This window comes from Takifugu rubripes, chromosome 10 (assembly GCF_901000725.2).
Source record: "Takifugu rubripes chromosome 10, fTakRub1.2, whole genome shotgun sequence".
Classification (NCBI taxonomy): domain Eukaryota; kingdom Metazoa; phylum Chordata; class Actinopteri; order Tetraodontiformes; family Tetraodontidae; genus Takifugu; species Takifugu rubripes.
In genome coordinates, this window is record NC_042294.1 from 6,788,511 (window position 1) to 6,803,987 (window position 15,477).

The window sequence follows — 15,477 nt, forward strand, 5'->3', positions numbered from 1 at the left end:
ATGGCAGTGTTGCTGTCTCAGCCGAATCTGACGATTCGTCGCTGCACAACCTTAAACCCAGCAACGCTGCTACCCACCGCAGAAGAGGGACACCAGCACAACTGCCTGGATGAGGTCTCCATTACGGTCCTGCCGCGACCAGATCTTAGTGATGTTGCGTTGACTACAGGACAGACACTCTTTGTGGATGGATCATCGGGAAAGGATGACTGGATGCACTAGAACCGCCTATGCAGTAGTTACAGCAACCGAGGTGGTGGAGGCGAAATCACTTCCCTCCTCCTATTCTGCTCAAGCAGCAGAACTCGTCGCACTCACACGTGCCTGTGAACTAAGCAAAGGACAGGATGTTACCATCTACACAGATAGTCAATATGCATTTTCCACGCTGTTTGTGTTTGCTCAACAATGGAATTTGAAAGGGATGAAAACGTCGACCGGCAAACCGGTCATGCATGCAGAACTGCTAAAAATTGGCAGCAGTACAGCAGCCACGTAAAATAGCTGTATGTAAATGCACTGCACATACTAACAACACAGACGCAGTCTCACAAGGCAATGCCTTTGCTGACAGAGCCACAAAGGCTGCAGCAAATAACAACACACTTCTTGATAATGATGAGGAATCATTTAGCCTAGAACCTGCAGATAATGATATTCTAAAAGAAATGCAACAAAATGCTCCAGAAAAGGAAAAGGCCACGTGGAAGAAGCGAGGAGCCAAACTGGATGACAAAGGACTGTTAACCATAGGAAACAAACCAATCCTTCCCCAGAATATGCATAAATGGGCAGCATTAGTGGGCCATGGGCCATGCCATGTCTCAACAGGAGGGATGGTACAGATGGTTAATGAACATTATTACACTATAGGATTTCATACATACTCAAAAAAAATTTGTTCACAATGTGCTATTTGTGTAAAACACAGCCCACAGGGAGCCCTTAAGGCCCCTGCAGGCACTACACCATTACCAAATCATCCATTTCACACAGTTTTTCTAGATTTTAGCCATGTGAAGGTAAACAATATTGTCTAGTAGTGTTAGATGGATTTACTAGGTGGGTAGAAATTTTCCCCACAGCAAAAGTAGATGCACTGACAGTGGCAAAAGTCCTATGTAGAGAGATCATTCCCAGGTTTGGCATTCCGAAGGTCATCTGGAATGGAAGCCATTTTGTAAATGAGGTAGTGAAAACTGTTGGAGTAACTTTGGGAATTGATTTGAAGAACCACTGTGCATACCACCCTCAGACTGCAGGGTTGGTTGAAAGAGTCAACGGTACTATTAAGAACAGACTGAAGAAGTGTATGGACGAGACAGGGAAGAGCTGGATGTTTTGTCTCGACCTGGTGAAATTATGGATGCACATAACACCACACAAGAAAACAGGCATCACACCTTTTGAAGCATTATATGGGCGACCTTATTGCCTACCATACTTTGCAACAAAAAATGAGCTAAAACATGTTGAGGAAACAATAGCAGATTATCTAAAAAAGGTGTTACTCAACCGATGTGTGAATACTGTAAATGTTCTGCCTAGTCCTGTGTCTTCCACAGATTCCACCCCCCAGGAACCCATTCAACCGGGCGACTACGTGTGGGTGAAGACGTTTGTGTGAAAGAGGTGGAACACGCCTAGATGGGAAGGTCCTTATCAAGTACAGCTGACCACAAAGACTGCAGTTCGAGTGGACGGGAAACTGTCGTGGATACACCTTTCCCATTGTAAGAAACACAAAATTCTTCCAGGTGAAGGCGAGGGAGCAGTGGCGGACTCTCCGTAAACGGCTGATGGCCTGTATTGGTCCAGCAATGGCTGAACCCCATCGGAACCTGAGACGTTGTTCTTCCTAATTGTGGTGAGTGCTGTGACGGCGGGACTCGCGAGTTTCGGCCTTTGGGATTACCGACAGGAGGGAGGTAATCAGGGACAGAAAGGTGCTCTGAGACAGGATGAGAGCTACGCGCGCGCTAAACGCACCGTAGTTAGCCACTTAGAACATTCGTGGTTAGAACAAGATCCCCACACATTTACGGTTTGAATACATGGTGGCGCTATGCTAATTTCACAGCTCGGACACAGAATCATTCTCGTTGTTATGTTTGTTCTATGCTACCAGTTTCTGTGCATACACCGCGAATAACTGCTGAACCGAGGACAGGGAGTGAAGGACAGTGTTTTGTCCATATTGGGCTAAGCCGAGACACGAACTTCACACTGAAGCTGTTGGATGGAACGTGGTTCACTCACAGCAATTGCACCCAAGAGCCACTACGGACAATGACAGGGAAAGCCAATAGATTCAGATTCCCTGTGCTAGGTGCGACAAATCACACATACTGTTATGCACGGAGTGGTGGTAGAGACTTGGGGTCGTTACACGAGGATGTCTGTAAAGTTGTTTATACGTCATGCACACTGGGAGTCAGTGGAGATCTGGAATCAAACTCTACAACTAATCGGTATTATCGGAAAATGTGTTTACAGCAGCATAAAAGTTCCGAGCAATGCGAACAGGAGTGTATTGATGACCCCCGGCACCTCTGTGGTTTATTTACCTTCGATGAAGCAACACAGATGTGTCCAGAAAGTTATAACTGTACATGCAACTATCCCACTTTCACACCAGAAGACAAAGGTACACAATTAGTGGATAAGGGATGGTGGTTATGTGGACACAATGCGTATGCACACCTACCAGCAAACTGGTCAGGAGTGTGTGCTCCTGTACATCTCAGAGATCACACAATTATAATCTATGCCAACAACACCGAGAACATATCACAGAAGCGTTTTAAACGAGATTTGAATGACTACGAGTTCAAACCACACGACTCTGTGTGTGGCACAGATGTACCACAAGAGTTTAAGCATTGGTCAACCGGAGATAAAGTGACCTTGACTCTCTTTCCGTGGATAGGAGTAGGAAAGAACATATTGAGATTGGAAACGGTTGATTATAGGCTGAAAGTGTTTACTAATTTGACAAAAGTTGCTCTCACAGGAGTCAAGGAAGAAATGACAGCGCTAAGACTGATGACCATGCAGAATAGGATGGCCTTAGATCTCATAACGGCCCCCCAGGGAGGAGTTTGTGCAATGGTAGGAGATTACTGTTGTACGTTCATTCCAGAGAATGATGCGGACGGTCACCTGATAGATAGTGCATTGAGAAATTTAACTAAGCTGCAGAGAGCTATGATTGATGATGGTAGTCCTCCACCAGACTGTCTTACAAAAATGCTGTCGGGGTGGAGGGAACTACTGTTCAAGACAGGAATGATGATAGGGATAGTACTGCTAGTATTAGCCATACTAGCTTGTTGTGTAGTACCTCTTGTTCGGGGTTGCATTGGCCGGCTCGTGGGATCAGTTGTTACTAGTACTTTGCTGCAGGTGGAAGAACGATCTCTACTGGACAACGATGAAGAGGAATCAGAAGAAGAATGGATCAACGTAATACAAGATGTAAAAGAACTGTTTAGGATGCCTTAAGCTGTAACCATGTTGAACTCTGAGTGTAAGAAATGTGTTTCTAGGAAAACGAAGTAATGCATTTAAATTTCATGAAAATGTAAAGATGTAATACTGATGATGAGAATCTAGACTATGACAGCCCACCCATGTGTCTTGTTTTGTTTACCCAAATACTGGGTGGGTCGTCAGTGAGACTGATTTCACCTGCGAGCTGGGAGGAGCCAGAGGGCATAAAAGGGGCGGTTCTCCTTAGTCTCTCTGGCTGGGCTGCTGCCACCATACCTCATGGCTGTCTCATCATTTTAGTTTGGGTTTGAATCCTTATTTCAGCACTCTCACATACACCCCTATCCACACACACCTGCACTACATTACTGATTACCGATTAATCCTGTTTTCTCACATTTCTTTGGGTTTCTCAATAAAATATCCAGATAATTTGATCTTTGTGTGCTGACTCCCTCCTTTTGTTAAAACTTTGAGCCAAGTTGTAACAAGACGCATTTAACCATAAACAGGAGGGAAATGTGAGAAGAATTGTTATTGTTGTTATTAATATTATCTTTAAATGCTATGGTATGTAGATTTTGAGTGTTTGAGGAATGTTGACAGGAGAAGAAGAACATGAGAATGTTTTGCAAAAGTGCTGAAGCTGCTTACAACCAAGCCCAGCACCCAAATGTATCCTGTTGGTCAAGATAAGAGAAGTTCGTTAAGATGGGTGGAAATGTCAGAAGGCAATGAGATATGAGATCTTGTTTGGACACATATTTGGTTTGCACCAATAAAAGAGGTGAGCGAGCAGCAGATGAACAGAGTTGACAGAGGAAGCTTGAACTGCTGCAAACAGTTGTTTGCGTGGTTACTGAGTCTAGTGAACGAACAGCGCGGGTGATCAAAACTTCACCCTCACAGCTCCGTGGCAATGGAAACCGTGGCAATGGAAACCGCGACAGTGGCGGTCAATGTATGCGGAGGATGGAGCGCAACCATGCAGGCCACTGAAGAAATTCAGGCAAAATGTGATCAGGTGAGCTGGAATGGTACCATTTTTTTTCAACTCCTAAACACACGTGTAATTAGCAAATTTCGTTGAAATTCACATGATTTATTTCATACACAGTTCAAACATGTGATAGAGGCAGCCGAGAATAAGACTTTTAAGGTCTTTAAAGCAGTTGCCCACCGTTATCAAGTTGTGAATGGAATCAACTATATCGTTAAGGTAATTAATGCTACAATGTCATTGATCTGAAAGCCTAAGATATTAAAAAAAATAGTGATGACATAACAAATATCCTTGTGCTTTTCTGTCTCTTTCCTGCAGATTTTTGTGGGGCAGGATCTTTTCTTCCATGTGATGTTTGTGGAAGAACTTCGTGCTAATGGAGGGCTGTCGTTGACTAGTGTGATTAGAAAAAAAGACGAGGACCCCCTCGTGCCCGTCTAGTGTGGAGCCGCAGCTGCAGCATGATTAAAACATGATAAAGATGATTATAACAAAAAAAATACATTTATTCATTCTTTTTCTTTGAAAAGCAGATCGTTTAAGGCTAAAATTGAACCTTTAATCCTAGATTTCAGTTTTGGGGGCAATTTAGTCTTTGATTAAACTAAATGCAAGTTTTAGTCATTTTAGTGTCCAGAAAAAAAGAAAGCTGTCATCTAGAATAATCACCTCATTTACTAATCATATCTGAGTTGTGTTTTCATTATATTGTTCACAAGTCAACAAAAATTGAACTGTCACTGTCATTAATAAAATGACTTCAAACATATGAGAACGGTCACTTTCCTTCTTTCTCTACCTTGACTGTAGCCTCTTTATAATGTCAGACCCTGTGAAAAAGGAGACTAATTAGTCTGTGAAAAACTGGCATTTTACCAGGCTTCCAGAGCTGAGCAGGAGGTAAATCAGGATTCCATGAAATCTTTACTCTGAAAGCCAAATCACCCAGAAAAATTTAGCTTTTAGAGCATTTTTCCCCAATAAAGGTCAATTTCACACAAAACAAAATTCACAGAAATTTAGATTTTTCCACTTTTCCAGGTTCAGGGTGTACAGAAATCCAAGAACCACTCTGATCCTGTTGTGTATTTCCAATGATCAAGACCCGGCAGCAGCATCTAAAAGCCAAACACCTACATTTTGTGAAATTGCCGACACTTTGATGTGTAATAACCTGTTTGTATGTGTGTAAATCTGATGTTTACAGATGCTCTCATAAAGTAGTTTGTGCTGACTGAATTCATCTGAATTCATCTGATTCTTCATAAGCTTGATGCCATTTGGTGCTACATGACGTGTCAAACATGGGGTCACCCTGTTTATGCTGTGGATGTTCATGCACAGTATTTACTTTGAAGAACCCCAAAACTGACCTTGACATAGTTATGGGCCATCCTGCCTGTCGCACCCTCGCCCATACCACTGTACAACTTTGTTCATGCAAATTTCGAGCGAAACAATAACAGTTAAACATTAAACGAGGAAGTGTCGGGCGATCACACTGTCAGAATCTGTATTGTCTGTTTTCTTGTGCATCTCCTATTTTAGTTTTAAAGTCTTCTTCTGTGGTGTTGTAGTTAGTTTTACTTCCCCTCTTTGCCCCTGCCTCCCCACCTTAGTTGATGACTTATGTGTTTCACCTGTGTCTTGTTTCCCTGTGTATCTAAACCTGTGTTTTCCCTCCAAGACTGTCTTTGTGTCTCTGTATCAAAGCCTTGGTACCTTTCTTCTTGTTTAAGGCACTTTTCACCTGAACCTGGAGATGTTTCGTCTGCCCTCCTGCTTCGTATTGGATTGAAGATTTTGCATTCTGAATTTTGTTCCTCCCCTTTGTGTCCTCTTTTTGCACCTGTGCCCACACTCACCATCTTTCACACGCACCATATCAGATCTCACTTTGGACTCTCGCATAACTGAATTTGGGACAATGAAAATTTCTGGCGGATGGAGTAAAGCAATTAAAGGCCGTTGTGGAACTTTATGGAAAATGGGATCAGGTGAGCTGACATTGTGCCATTTTAACCCTCCACACACCAGTATTCTGCATTTTAGTCTAAATGTGCATGTTTTATTTCAAACACACTTAAAATAAAACCTGAAATAGAGCCTTTTGCTTTTTACATTAATCAGTTAAACAACAATCACATCGTCTGGGAATAAGGGACATATGCTGCGTTGGGAAAACAGTGACGAGTCAGTAACTAAAAGGCAACTTGGCACGTGAGCAGCAATGATCAATAAATCCAGTCAATGTGACGAAATTACAGCAAACTCATGATCAGGCATCACCATGGATCACTTTCCTTCTTTCTCTGCCCACTCACTGTAGCCTCCTTTATAATGTCGGGCCCTGGGGAAAAGGATAACAATTAGTCTGTTTATTTTGTCACCAAAGAGTTGGAGCTAATCCTCCATTACTGCTTTATTTTGCTACATTAAATAAAAATATGCATTTTACTGAGCTTGGAGAGTCAGACCCAAGTGAACAAAGACATTTGGATCTTTAAATGCTGAATAATTGTACTGAAAAGCCAAATTATTACAAAAACAGGCTGGGTTACCTGGTGAAACCCAGCTGTTGTGCCATGGAAAGAGCTTTGTAACTCCTGTTGCCGCTCCTGCAGTAAAACACAATGTTGTTGTCGTCTTTCCCAGGAGCCTTCACGTTGTACCTCTTCTGAAACTGCTCTGGGGACAGCTTCATGGACTCTTCCACCACGGCCACTGGAATTTAGACACAAAGAGAAATGAAAAGAGAGGCTCCTGAAAAGCACGACAACAGTTGGGATGATACCTACGTGGCACGTTGACAGCATCTGGAATACGTCCCTCCTGGTATTCCTCCGGCTCTCGGACGTCGAACAGCTGGACATCACGGTTGGACAGCATGGTCTTCAGCTGTGGGTAGGTCACCACTGATGCTGGAGGGGATTGCAAACTATTTAAATAGTCCCAAGCGTTTGCTTCTCTGACTTTTGCATTGACCAAAAAGAGGTTTCTTTTAAGATATTACTGTTCATCCAAAAACCAAAGTACCAGTCAACAAATGCTAAAACACTGGCTTTACACTCATTCAGGTTACAAGTTTATTATTGTTCTGTTATTACTATAGTAATCCCTTTAAAGACATCAGCCATAATTAAGCCATATAAAAACTATAATTTTACAGTATTCCGTTATCAGCGTCACTCCTCCGTGAGCAGTTACTTTATGATTCTTTAGAACATTTGAGCCTTCTTCCCTGATATTTTACATTATAAACGTTTTCTGCATGCAAATGACAGTCGTCTGTTCGAAGCTTCCAGAGCCATGACGTCATTTTGGAGAAATACTTATAAAGTAGATATTCTTCTTTTCTTCCAATACACGCATCTTGGAATATATTATCTACGCTACTAGGAGGTGATATTTGTTGAGAAAAATATTTACGATAATGGTTCCACCTAAGTTTTGGACTTCGGACTTCACCTTTACGTATACATTTATCAGAATAGTTTTACCCCCATCGGAGTCTTCTCCACATCTGGGGCCCGAGGTTGTAAAAGTCCTTAAAGTTGTAACCAGAGTCGGGTGAGCTTTACAGGTTGCTTCCGCAACAGTCTGGCACAAAGTTCGCGATAAGATAAAAGATAACATTATGACGGCAACCATGACACCGGAGTCACAAACAGGAGCTGAGTAGTGCGCATGCGCTGTTCAAAGAAACCTCTGACTTCTTCTCTCGGTTCAGCTAGGTTTGAGCAGTGTAGTAGCGCCATCATGTGGGTAGATGTGGTAGTTCATATTCTAGAAGAATATACCCTGTGCAGATACGTTTTTACCTGAATAGCGTGGAAATATGAAGAATTCTAACAATAATAATATTACGCGTGTAATACATAAATAACTGTTTAATCTGTCAAATTTTGGTTTCATTTTGGTTTCCAGTTTCACTTTTAACACCGGGACTCATTTGTAATGGCTTTTGGTAGTTTACAAGGCTTCTTCCGGAATGTTTTTATATAAAGAGAAACTTATGCAGACGTGTTTACGCCTTGTGTTGACTACGCACATTTGTATTGTTTATTTCGTTACGCTATTTTGTTGATAAAAGTAATCAGGTTTAACAGCATTGAAAACTAAAACTAATAACCACAACGCCTATGACTCGGTTTGATACCCGTGATTTCCAGTCAGAGCTCACATGCTCCAAACCCAGCCCATTGACTAGGATCACTCCACTTCTGACAGAAACACGTATTAGCGAGTACATTGAACTCTTCGTTGGATAAAGTAGTTAACTGAAGCTTAAAAGTATCTTTAATTCGGTTACTTTTACCATTATACTCCAAATATTCCAATTGGTTAATCGCTCAAGTGAAACAACCCCCCCTGACATTGATGGTATCTTCCAAAACAGACCACCACGTGACTCATGGTCTGTACATATATTTTTCGAACGCCCATCGCACAACGCCGCGGTGTTGTTTTTGCTTCATTTTTGGTACTTTAAGTTCACGACGCTGCAAAAATGCCACCTATGATGTGTGGAGGGTGTTCTGAGGCTAATGCCGCTGATGAAAAGGTTCAAAAGCTATGCGAAAACGTGAGTGCACAACGCGTTTCGTTAACTTTGTTTAGCTCACATATACAAATAAACTCTCCCATGTTTCGTTTTTTTGTTCTAATTTTCTTTGTCTGGAGATCAGGTAAAACCCGCCGTAGAGGACAAGACGGGGAAGAAGTACGAGGTTTTCACAGCGAAGACCTACACGTCGCAGGTTGTGAGTGGTAGGAACTACTTTATTAAGGTAAATGTCTTTGTGGTTTCACATACTCGTTGACTGAACAGCAGTTTTTAAATGTGCAAAGCCGTTTTTCTTTTCTTGTCTTTCATATCTGATGTATTACACCTCTTGCAGGTCCATGTAGGAGGAGATGATTATATTCACATCCGCGTTTATGAGAAACTTCCTTGCCATGGAGGAGACATTGAGGTTCACAGTGTACAGGAGTCCAAGACCCACGCTGAGCCCATTGAGTATTTCTAATGATCAAGACCCAGCAGCAGCATCTTAAAATCATATAATATGCTGACAAATTGACGTATAACATGTTTGTATGCATGTAAATCCAATGTTTACAGATGCTATAATAAAAGTTTTGGACGAGATTAAATTAGACTTGTCATTTAGTTCTATCATTATATCTAGCTACTTTCTACAATTATCTCATTACTTTTGAGATTATGTTACAGTGTGTTTGTATTATGAACTCCTATATAGCTGAGAAGCAAATAAGCATGAATGTTTTGTTTCCATAAATGAGTGGGTTTATCCTTCCCAGAGTAGGGCATTTACATACATGTTAGGCTCAGGTATGACAGCCCTGGTTCTGTTTATTGTGTTTAAGGCTGAATGCAACACGTCTTTATCAAAAGTGGACTTTTTTCCACACGAGGCTGCAGTGCATCCTTAGGAGACCCACCCTGACTGAAATGAATCACTGCTGTTACCTCCCTTCTAATGGATTTAAAACCTAACAAAACAAAAATTATCGTGTACTCTTAATTTGAAGAAAATGAAATGATGCACGTCTTTGAACTGTGATAATCTGGGTTGAATTCACTTAAAAATGCAAAAGTGTCTATAGCAGAAATCATTTCACAAAAAACATAGGTGGCACAATCCTACTGTGGTTGTGAGTCAGCTGACTGACAATATGTGGAATCCACAAGTCAGTCACATTCCTGCTTGTCTCATCAAATTGTTCCTCTTTTTTGATCATGTCCTTCATGGGTGCCTATATTCAGTGGGTGCACTGTGGAAGGTTTCAACTTTATGTTGTACACTAATGCTGAAATTCATCCAACTGTTCCCAGTCAGTCAACACAGCTTGTCAATTGTCACCCTTATCATTAATCTGTCTTGACAAAGTTTTTAAACAGGTCAAAACATGAAAACATTTTGGCTTTTTAGTGTGGACACGCCTAAAAAACCTGTTACTGTATCCATGGCACATAATAAAAATTACAATTACAGCTTCTCTAAGGCGGAGTATTTGTTTCAACAGGTTCATGTTGTTCTGTTTAACCAAGTATGCCTGTTACTACATACATTTCTTTTAGTTGTAAAAATGGATTAAAAATTCACGAGGACCTTTACATTACTCTTGGTTTATAAACTGTAATGTTAATAGATTTTGCAAAAGATAATTTGTTATTTGTGGATCTAATACCACATAAAACAAACACTAATACATATTCTACAGGTTATAAACCAAAATGTTTCTCAAAGTTACAGGAAAAAGAAGGCAGATATTTTACTTTCACCTGCCCTTAATGAGCAACTTTAACACCTATAACTGATCCATCCATCCATTTAGACTGCAGCACTTGAATTTATTGCATTTAGAAAACAGGCTGTACAAAGACACGGGGAATTGTTGTTTCATCAAAATATTTCATTGGCTTTTGTTTTTTTAAAAACTCTGTACAATTAATCTCACTACAGAAGCACACTGGTGACTGTTTCACAGCTGAGACGATGCACTGCTAAAACCACGAGGGAACCGCGTGCATCAACCAAGGTCACAGTGATCTGGATGAGTGATCAGGTCGCAGTCTTGACTCAGCACCGGCTCATGGTTTCAACACCAAGTGAAACTTCATTTTACTTTGGGAGGCGTGTAGTGGATTCTGCATCTTTCGGTGAAAATCTGAGAGGAAAGCAGAGATAGGCAGCACATCAAATGGCTGGCTGATTATTCATCAGGGGATAATCAGTGTTTTACTGAGAATAGTCAACAGACCTTCAGACTTCTGTCATTGACAACTTCTTCAACATTCAGCTCTGATTGCATAAGTTTTAACTGAAGACAAAAAGGAGAAAAGAGCTTTACACATTATCAGTGTGAGAAGAATTATTGTTGTTATCGTTTAAATGCTATGATGAGTAGATTTAGAGTGTTTAAGGGATGTTTAAGAAAAGGAATGTGTGCTGGAGCTGTTTACATAACTAGCACTTAGAGGTACCCTGTTCGATAAGACAAGGAGGTCGTAAAGATGGGAAAAGTAGATAGGAAACAAGGAATCGTGAGGTCCTGATTGACATAAATCTTGTATGCACCAAATAAAAGAGGTGAGCAAGCAGCAGACGAGCAGAGTGGACAGAGGAAGTTTGAACTGCTGCTCAGCTCTCCCTTGCAAGGAACTCCTGTTGTTTGCGTGGTTTGTCTGAGTCTTAACATAAGAGTAAAGAACAGCGCGGATGACAAACGTCACCCTCACATTAGTTACAGATGTTCCTATGCTATGCATTGGAAAAATACAAGTACTAAAGAAGAGGAATCAGAGTTCGAAACTTACTTTGGTCTGCTCCTTTCGCAGCTGTTTGATGAGTGCCAGGTTTTCACCGTCTTTTGCTCTCTCTTCACGCAAGCGCCCCACCACCTCAGAGGTCTGGCCTATACAGGACTTGATAGCTTTATCTCTGCTCAGATGGGCTTCCATTAACTGTCAAAAGGTAAAAGATTATCATCACTGGAGTCAAACTGCTGGTACCAGGAGCTGGTACCAAACACAGGAATGTTGCAAACGTTTTGGCTATTACACCCACAGATTCATAGAGTTGCTTGCAGGTTTGCGTAGCATCCACTTTGCCTGAGAAGGAGACTGTGGGCACGGTGGTGTTCAGGGCGTGGACTATGCGGTCATCTATGGTGCGCATAACCTTCAACACCTCCTGAGAGACACACAGGGATGCATGAATAACCAATAGTTTATGCTGAATAACACTATCACAGTCATTCAAAACCACATTTCTGGTTATGGGATGGAAATATGAATCTAAGTAGGCGTCGCAGCTGTGGATTTTAGGTGTCATCCACATAGCAACTTACAACAGTGCCTTGTTTTCTATAAACCACCCAGAATAAAGACACTACAAAATATTAAGACATGGCTACTGACCATGCCAGCAAGAATACATTAATTACCAATAAACAAAACATTTTATTCTTTGAATTCTTCTCAAACTTCTTTGTATTTTAATTAATTGATAATGTTAAAACAAAAAAAGACTAAATAGCAAATGCAATATGAATGAAATGATGGCTAAAAACTTTATTGTTGTGGCTCGTGAAAAAAAAAAAAGTTTCTCTCCACTTTTGAGCCGTCACAACAAACCTTTAGGCAAATCTATTGGGTCTCATTCTGTCGGAATGTATCGAGTTATCAACAGATGAACAAGTATGCTTGTCTGACAGTTTAAGCAGTCATTAATTTTGAAACAAGGCTGCCCCTAATTTGCTCTGCTCATCCCATGAGGGTCCTTGAACCGAATACAATCACCTAATGAACAGCAGGGTCATTCATTCGCTGGTGTAGAATCAATCGAAAGATCATAGCATCTGAAACTTTAATAAGTCGCGAATCATTCCACTGTCATTCTACTAGTGGCTATCCATCATCGATTGAATCCGCCGAAAAGAACAAAAATTACCTGGAACATAGCGAAGTCCTCACAGTTTAATGTTCCACCGGGCGCCGCCATAGTGGTCTGCTGGGTCCTTTCAGGAGAAACGGAAATGTTACTATTCAAGAAAGTGCCTGCATGGAAATGCGCCCGGTCTTTATATTTTTTCCTGGACACATTTTCACATTAATTGCATTTTTAATGTGCGTTGTCTCTAGAAAAGGCAGTTACTACACATAACTTAACGTAGCATCCCAAGAAAATGAAAGGTTACATAACGTGATTAAGCGTGCAGTGGCATCCCCTTTTCGCTTTACCGAGCTAATCTACATATACATTTTTACCTGCTCAAAAACACAGGCAGTCACCATTTTGACGCCGAAACACCAAAACCGGAATTGATTTATACTGCAGATCTATTCGCAACATGTTCCATTAGTGTTATTTCTAACCAGGCGCACGGCAGTGTTCCTCTGAAAACAGGGTCCTGTTTAGCTCTGGGCGAAAACGCAGTTTCTGACTTTGACCAGGCGAGAGCCCTAAGATCTGCCTCTGTTGATGCGATCCTAGATACGTTTTAATCTCAAAAAAAGGATGAATTTCATCAGATCCATCTCCATCGGCAGATTTCTCGGTTTGTAGATCGATTTTTTCCTCGATATTGTTTTGTGAAATTACCCTTGAAACGTTTTACTTGACATCATTTATCAACATATTCGCTGCTAATTTCGTTATAATTTGGCACAGGTGAATATTTCCTGTAATTGTTGCCGATCTTTTGTTGTCTGAGTTGAATGAATGAGAAATGCGTTACGCAAATAACTCGCCATCTTCACGGTCTAGTGTTACTTTCTGTATCGATAAGTTGGCGTGTCGAGTCAACTTATCAAGTTTTTCTCACAAAGTCTCACCTAAATGGAGGAAAGAGATCATCTGTTTTCCTTTATTATGCTGGTACAACCGTTACACGGGATCTGAGCAGAGTCCTGAAATATTTGGCCATAACTCTTTTTTTAGTGCGTTCTCTATTCTTTGACAAGAGAAACTACTATGTTACTATCATTTTAATGACTACACTTGTTTCTGCTTGGATGAAAATCATTACTAATGTTGTTTCTGCCCTGACAGGTCAGAGGAACAGAGAAGTGGCCAAAACATGGAGTTACAGAAGGATGTGCAATAAACCACAGGAGCCCAAAGTAGAATCTCCTCCATCTACAGTATCAGAACACTGTGTGTTGGTTTTTGTATACAGGCAGCATTATATCTTCTTAAATCAAGGATGCAAAGCAATCTGTTCTTTTTCTTCTTGCTCTTATTTTACAGCACCCCGTGCCTCTTTTAAAGTCCCAGGCTACAGACCCTCAGAGATGGACAGAAAGATTCTGCTATGGTCTGGTCGATATAAGACGGCAGACCAGATACCAGAGTTTGTCTCGTAAGTAGCCTCATCCTGTTTATTCCAGCACCCCACCTCTGATTAGCTCTCTGCGTTATTTAGTTAAGACACATCAGAAGAGCAGATCACAGGAACCATGATGCTGCTGCAGTAGGCTGGTGTGTTAGATGGCAACTGTTCAGACACAAAGTCTGTTTATGGTCTAAGATCAGGCATGATCTGCTGCTTGGATAATTACTGTGGACTTTAGAGACCAAGAGAAATGTGTAAATTAAGGATGTGCAGGGACAGAGAATAAACTAACCCTCTTGTTAAGGTGGGTAACATGTTGGACTCCTTTTCCACAGGTTTGAGATGATTGATGCTGCTAGAAACAGAATCAGAGTGAAAGCCTGCTATGTGATGATGGCTGCCACAATAGGCGCCTGCCTGGTGATGATAATACTGGGAAAACAGGTGAGTGACAAAGGATGGTCACAGTACTGTCCTCTGCTGTGTTTTCACAAGGAAATAATTTTCAAAATAGTGAAAATTTGTCTTGCTCCGATCTAATCCGGAATTAATTTTTGTCACAGGCTGTAAGCAGGAATGAGTCTTTGACGGGTCAGAACATGGAGAAGAAAGCAAAATTGAGAGAGGAATACCGGAGAGAGCAGGAAGCAGCCATGGCTGAGAAGGCACAGTGATGAACAGCCACAGCAAAACCTCCATCCCCCCCCCCCCCCCTCAAATAAAGAGTCAACAGTGCCTCTGTTGCTCTCTCCATCCATCTGTCAGGAAATATGACAGAGCGGGATATAACAAATGTTGTCAATAATATATTATATCTTAATGACTGTTGATGCTCCAGCCTGGTACCTTCTTCAGTGAAGTGTCTGAGGAAGACGAAGTAGGTTTGGTTTCTTTCTGTAACTGCTACCTACCTGATCTGGTTGTAGACATCAAGTCTGAGGTGCAGAAATGTAAGGTAGGGAACAAATTAAGTAAATATTAGTTGTTTCTTAATACAAAAAAAGTCTACTGTGCTCAATGAAAGTTTCATTTCTGCAAATGAATGTCAGTAATTTGCAGTTAACATTTCTACATCATTCACATGATTTACTATCTATTATGTAACTGATTCACTGAAA

At 41.2% G+C, this 15,477-nt stretch overlaps 4 protein-coding genes across 6 annotated transcripts; 2 read left to right on the plus strand and 2 right to left on the minus strand.

Annotated features, from left to right (window-relative positions):
• The first annotated feature begins 4,250 nt into the window (after positions 1-4,250).
• LOC105419466 (cystatin-B-like) lies at positions 4,251-9,652 on the plus strand. Of its 3 annotated transcripts, none has more exons than XM_011621047.2 (3): positions 4,251-4,516; positions 4,610-4,711; positions 4,814-5,267. In XM_011621047.2, exons 1-3 carry the CDS (start codon positions 4,412-4,414, stop codon positions 4,934-4,936), a joined length of 330 nt encoding a protein of 109 aa, XP_011619349.1. In that variant the 5' UTR covers positions 4,251-4,411; the 3' UTR covers positions 4,937-5,267. The 3 variants fall into 3 exon arrangements, with proteins under 3 accessions (XP_011619349.1, XP_029699058.1, XP_003968048.1); XM_029843198.1 differs by lacking the exons at positions 4,610-4,711; positions 4,814-5,267 and adding exons at positions 9,184-9,285; positions 9,397-9,652 and having other exon boundaries at positions 4,274-4,516; XM_003967999.3 differs by lacking the exons at positions 4,251-4,516; positions 4,610-4,711; positions 4,814-5,267 and adding exons at positions 8,917-9,080; positions 9,184-9,285; positions 9,397-9,652.
• On the minus strand, positions 6,542-8,201 carry LOC101061273 (thiosulfate:glutathione sulfurtransferase). Its single transcript, XM_003968000.3, has 4 exons — positions 7,996-8,201; positions 7,294-7,416; positions 7,057-7,219; positions 6,542-6,845 (listed from the first exon to the last, which is right to left on the minus strand). The coding sequence occupies exons 1-4, from the start codon at positions 8,144-8,146 to the stop codon at positions 6,791-6,793; spliced, it is 492 nt and encodes a 163-aa protein (XP_003968049.2). The 5' UTR covers positions 8,147-8,201; the 3' UTR covers positions 6,542-6,790.
• Positions 9,653-10,853: 1,201 nt separating the features above from the next.
• Positions 10,854-14,689, minus strand: mix23 (mitochondrial matrix import factor 23). Its single transcript, XM_003967998.3, has 6 exons — positions 14,652-14,689; positions 12,976-13,042; positions 12,091-12,216; positions 11,841-11,987; positions 11,285-11,344; positions 10,854-11,191 (listed from the first exon to the last, which is right to left on the minus strand). The coding sequence occupies exons 1-6, from the start codon at positions 14,672-14,674 to the stop codon at positions 11,141-11,143; spliced, it is 474 nt and encodes a 157-aa protein (XP_003968047.2). The 5' UTR covers positions 14,675-14,689; the 3' UTR covers positions 10,854-11,140.
• Positions 13,427-15,362, plus strand: fam162a (family with sequence similarity 162 member A). The gene is made up of 5 exons (XM_003967997.3): positions 13,427-13,582; positions 14,077-14,181; positions 14,275-14,386; positions 14,695-14,803; positions 14,923-15,362. The coding sequence occupies exons 1-5, from the start codon at positions 13,543-13,545 to the stop codon at positions 15,031-15,033; spliced, it is 477 nt and encodes a 158-aa protein (XP_003968046.2). The 5' UTR covers positions 13,427-13,542; the 3' UTR covers positions 15,034-15,362.
• The last annotated feature ends 115 nt before the right edge of the window (positions 15,363-15,477 follow it).

Coding starts and splice junctions, on each gene's coding strand:
- LOC105419466 (XM_029843198.1), top strand. CDS start 4,412: ATGGAAACCGTGGCAATGGAAACCGCGACAGTGGCGGTCAATGTATGC. Junction 4,517..9,183: donor TTCAGGCAAAATGTGATCAG/GTGAGCTGGAAT, acceptor TCTGGAGATCAG/GTAAAACCCGCCGTAGAGGA. Junction 9,286..9,396: donor GTAGGAACTACTTTATTAAG/GTAAATGTCTTT, acceptor CACCTCTTGCAG/GTCCATGTAGGAGGAGATGA.
- fam162a (XM_003967997.3), top strand. CDS start 13,543: ATGAATTTCATCAGATCCATCTCCATCGGCAGATTTCTCG. Junction 14,182..14,274: donor ATCTACAGTATCAGAACACT/GTGTGTTGGTTT, acceptor CTTATTTTACAG/CACCCCGTGCCTCTTTTAAA. Junction 14,387..14,694: donor CAGATACCAGAGTTTGTCTC/GTAAGTAGCCTC, acceptor CCTTTTCCACAG/GTTTGAGATGATTGATGCTG.
- LOC101061273 (XM_003968000.3), bottom strand. CDS start 8,146: ATGGTTGCCGTCATAATGTTATCTTTTATCTTATCGCGAACTTTGTGC. Junction 7,220..7,293: donor AGATGCTGTCAACGTGCCAC/GTAGGTATCATC, acceptor TCTAAATTCCAG/TGGCCGTGGTGGAAGAGTCC. Junction 6,846..7,056: donor CAACAGCTGGGTTTCACCAG/GTAACCCAGCCT, acceptor CCTTTTCCCCAG/GGCCCGACATTATAAAGGAG.
- mix23 (XM_003967998.3), bottom strand. CDS start 14,674: ATGTTACCCACCTTAACAAGAGG. Junction 12,217..12,975: donor AGGACTTCGCTATGTTCCAG/GTAATTTTTGTT, acceptor TGTGTCTCTCAG/GAGGTGTTGAAGGTTATGCG. Junction 11,345..11,840: donor TGCGAAAGGAGCAGACCAAA/GTAAGTTTCGAA, acceptor TTTTGTCTTCAG/TTAAAACTTATGCAATCAGA.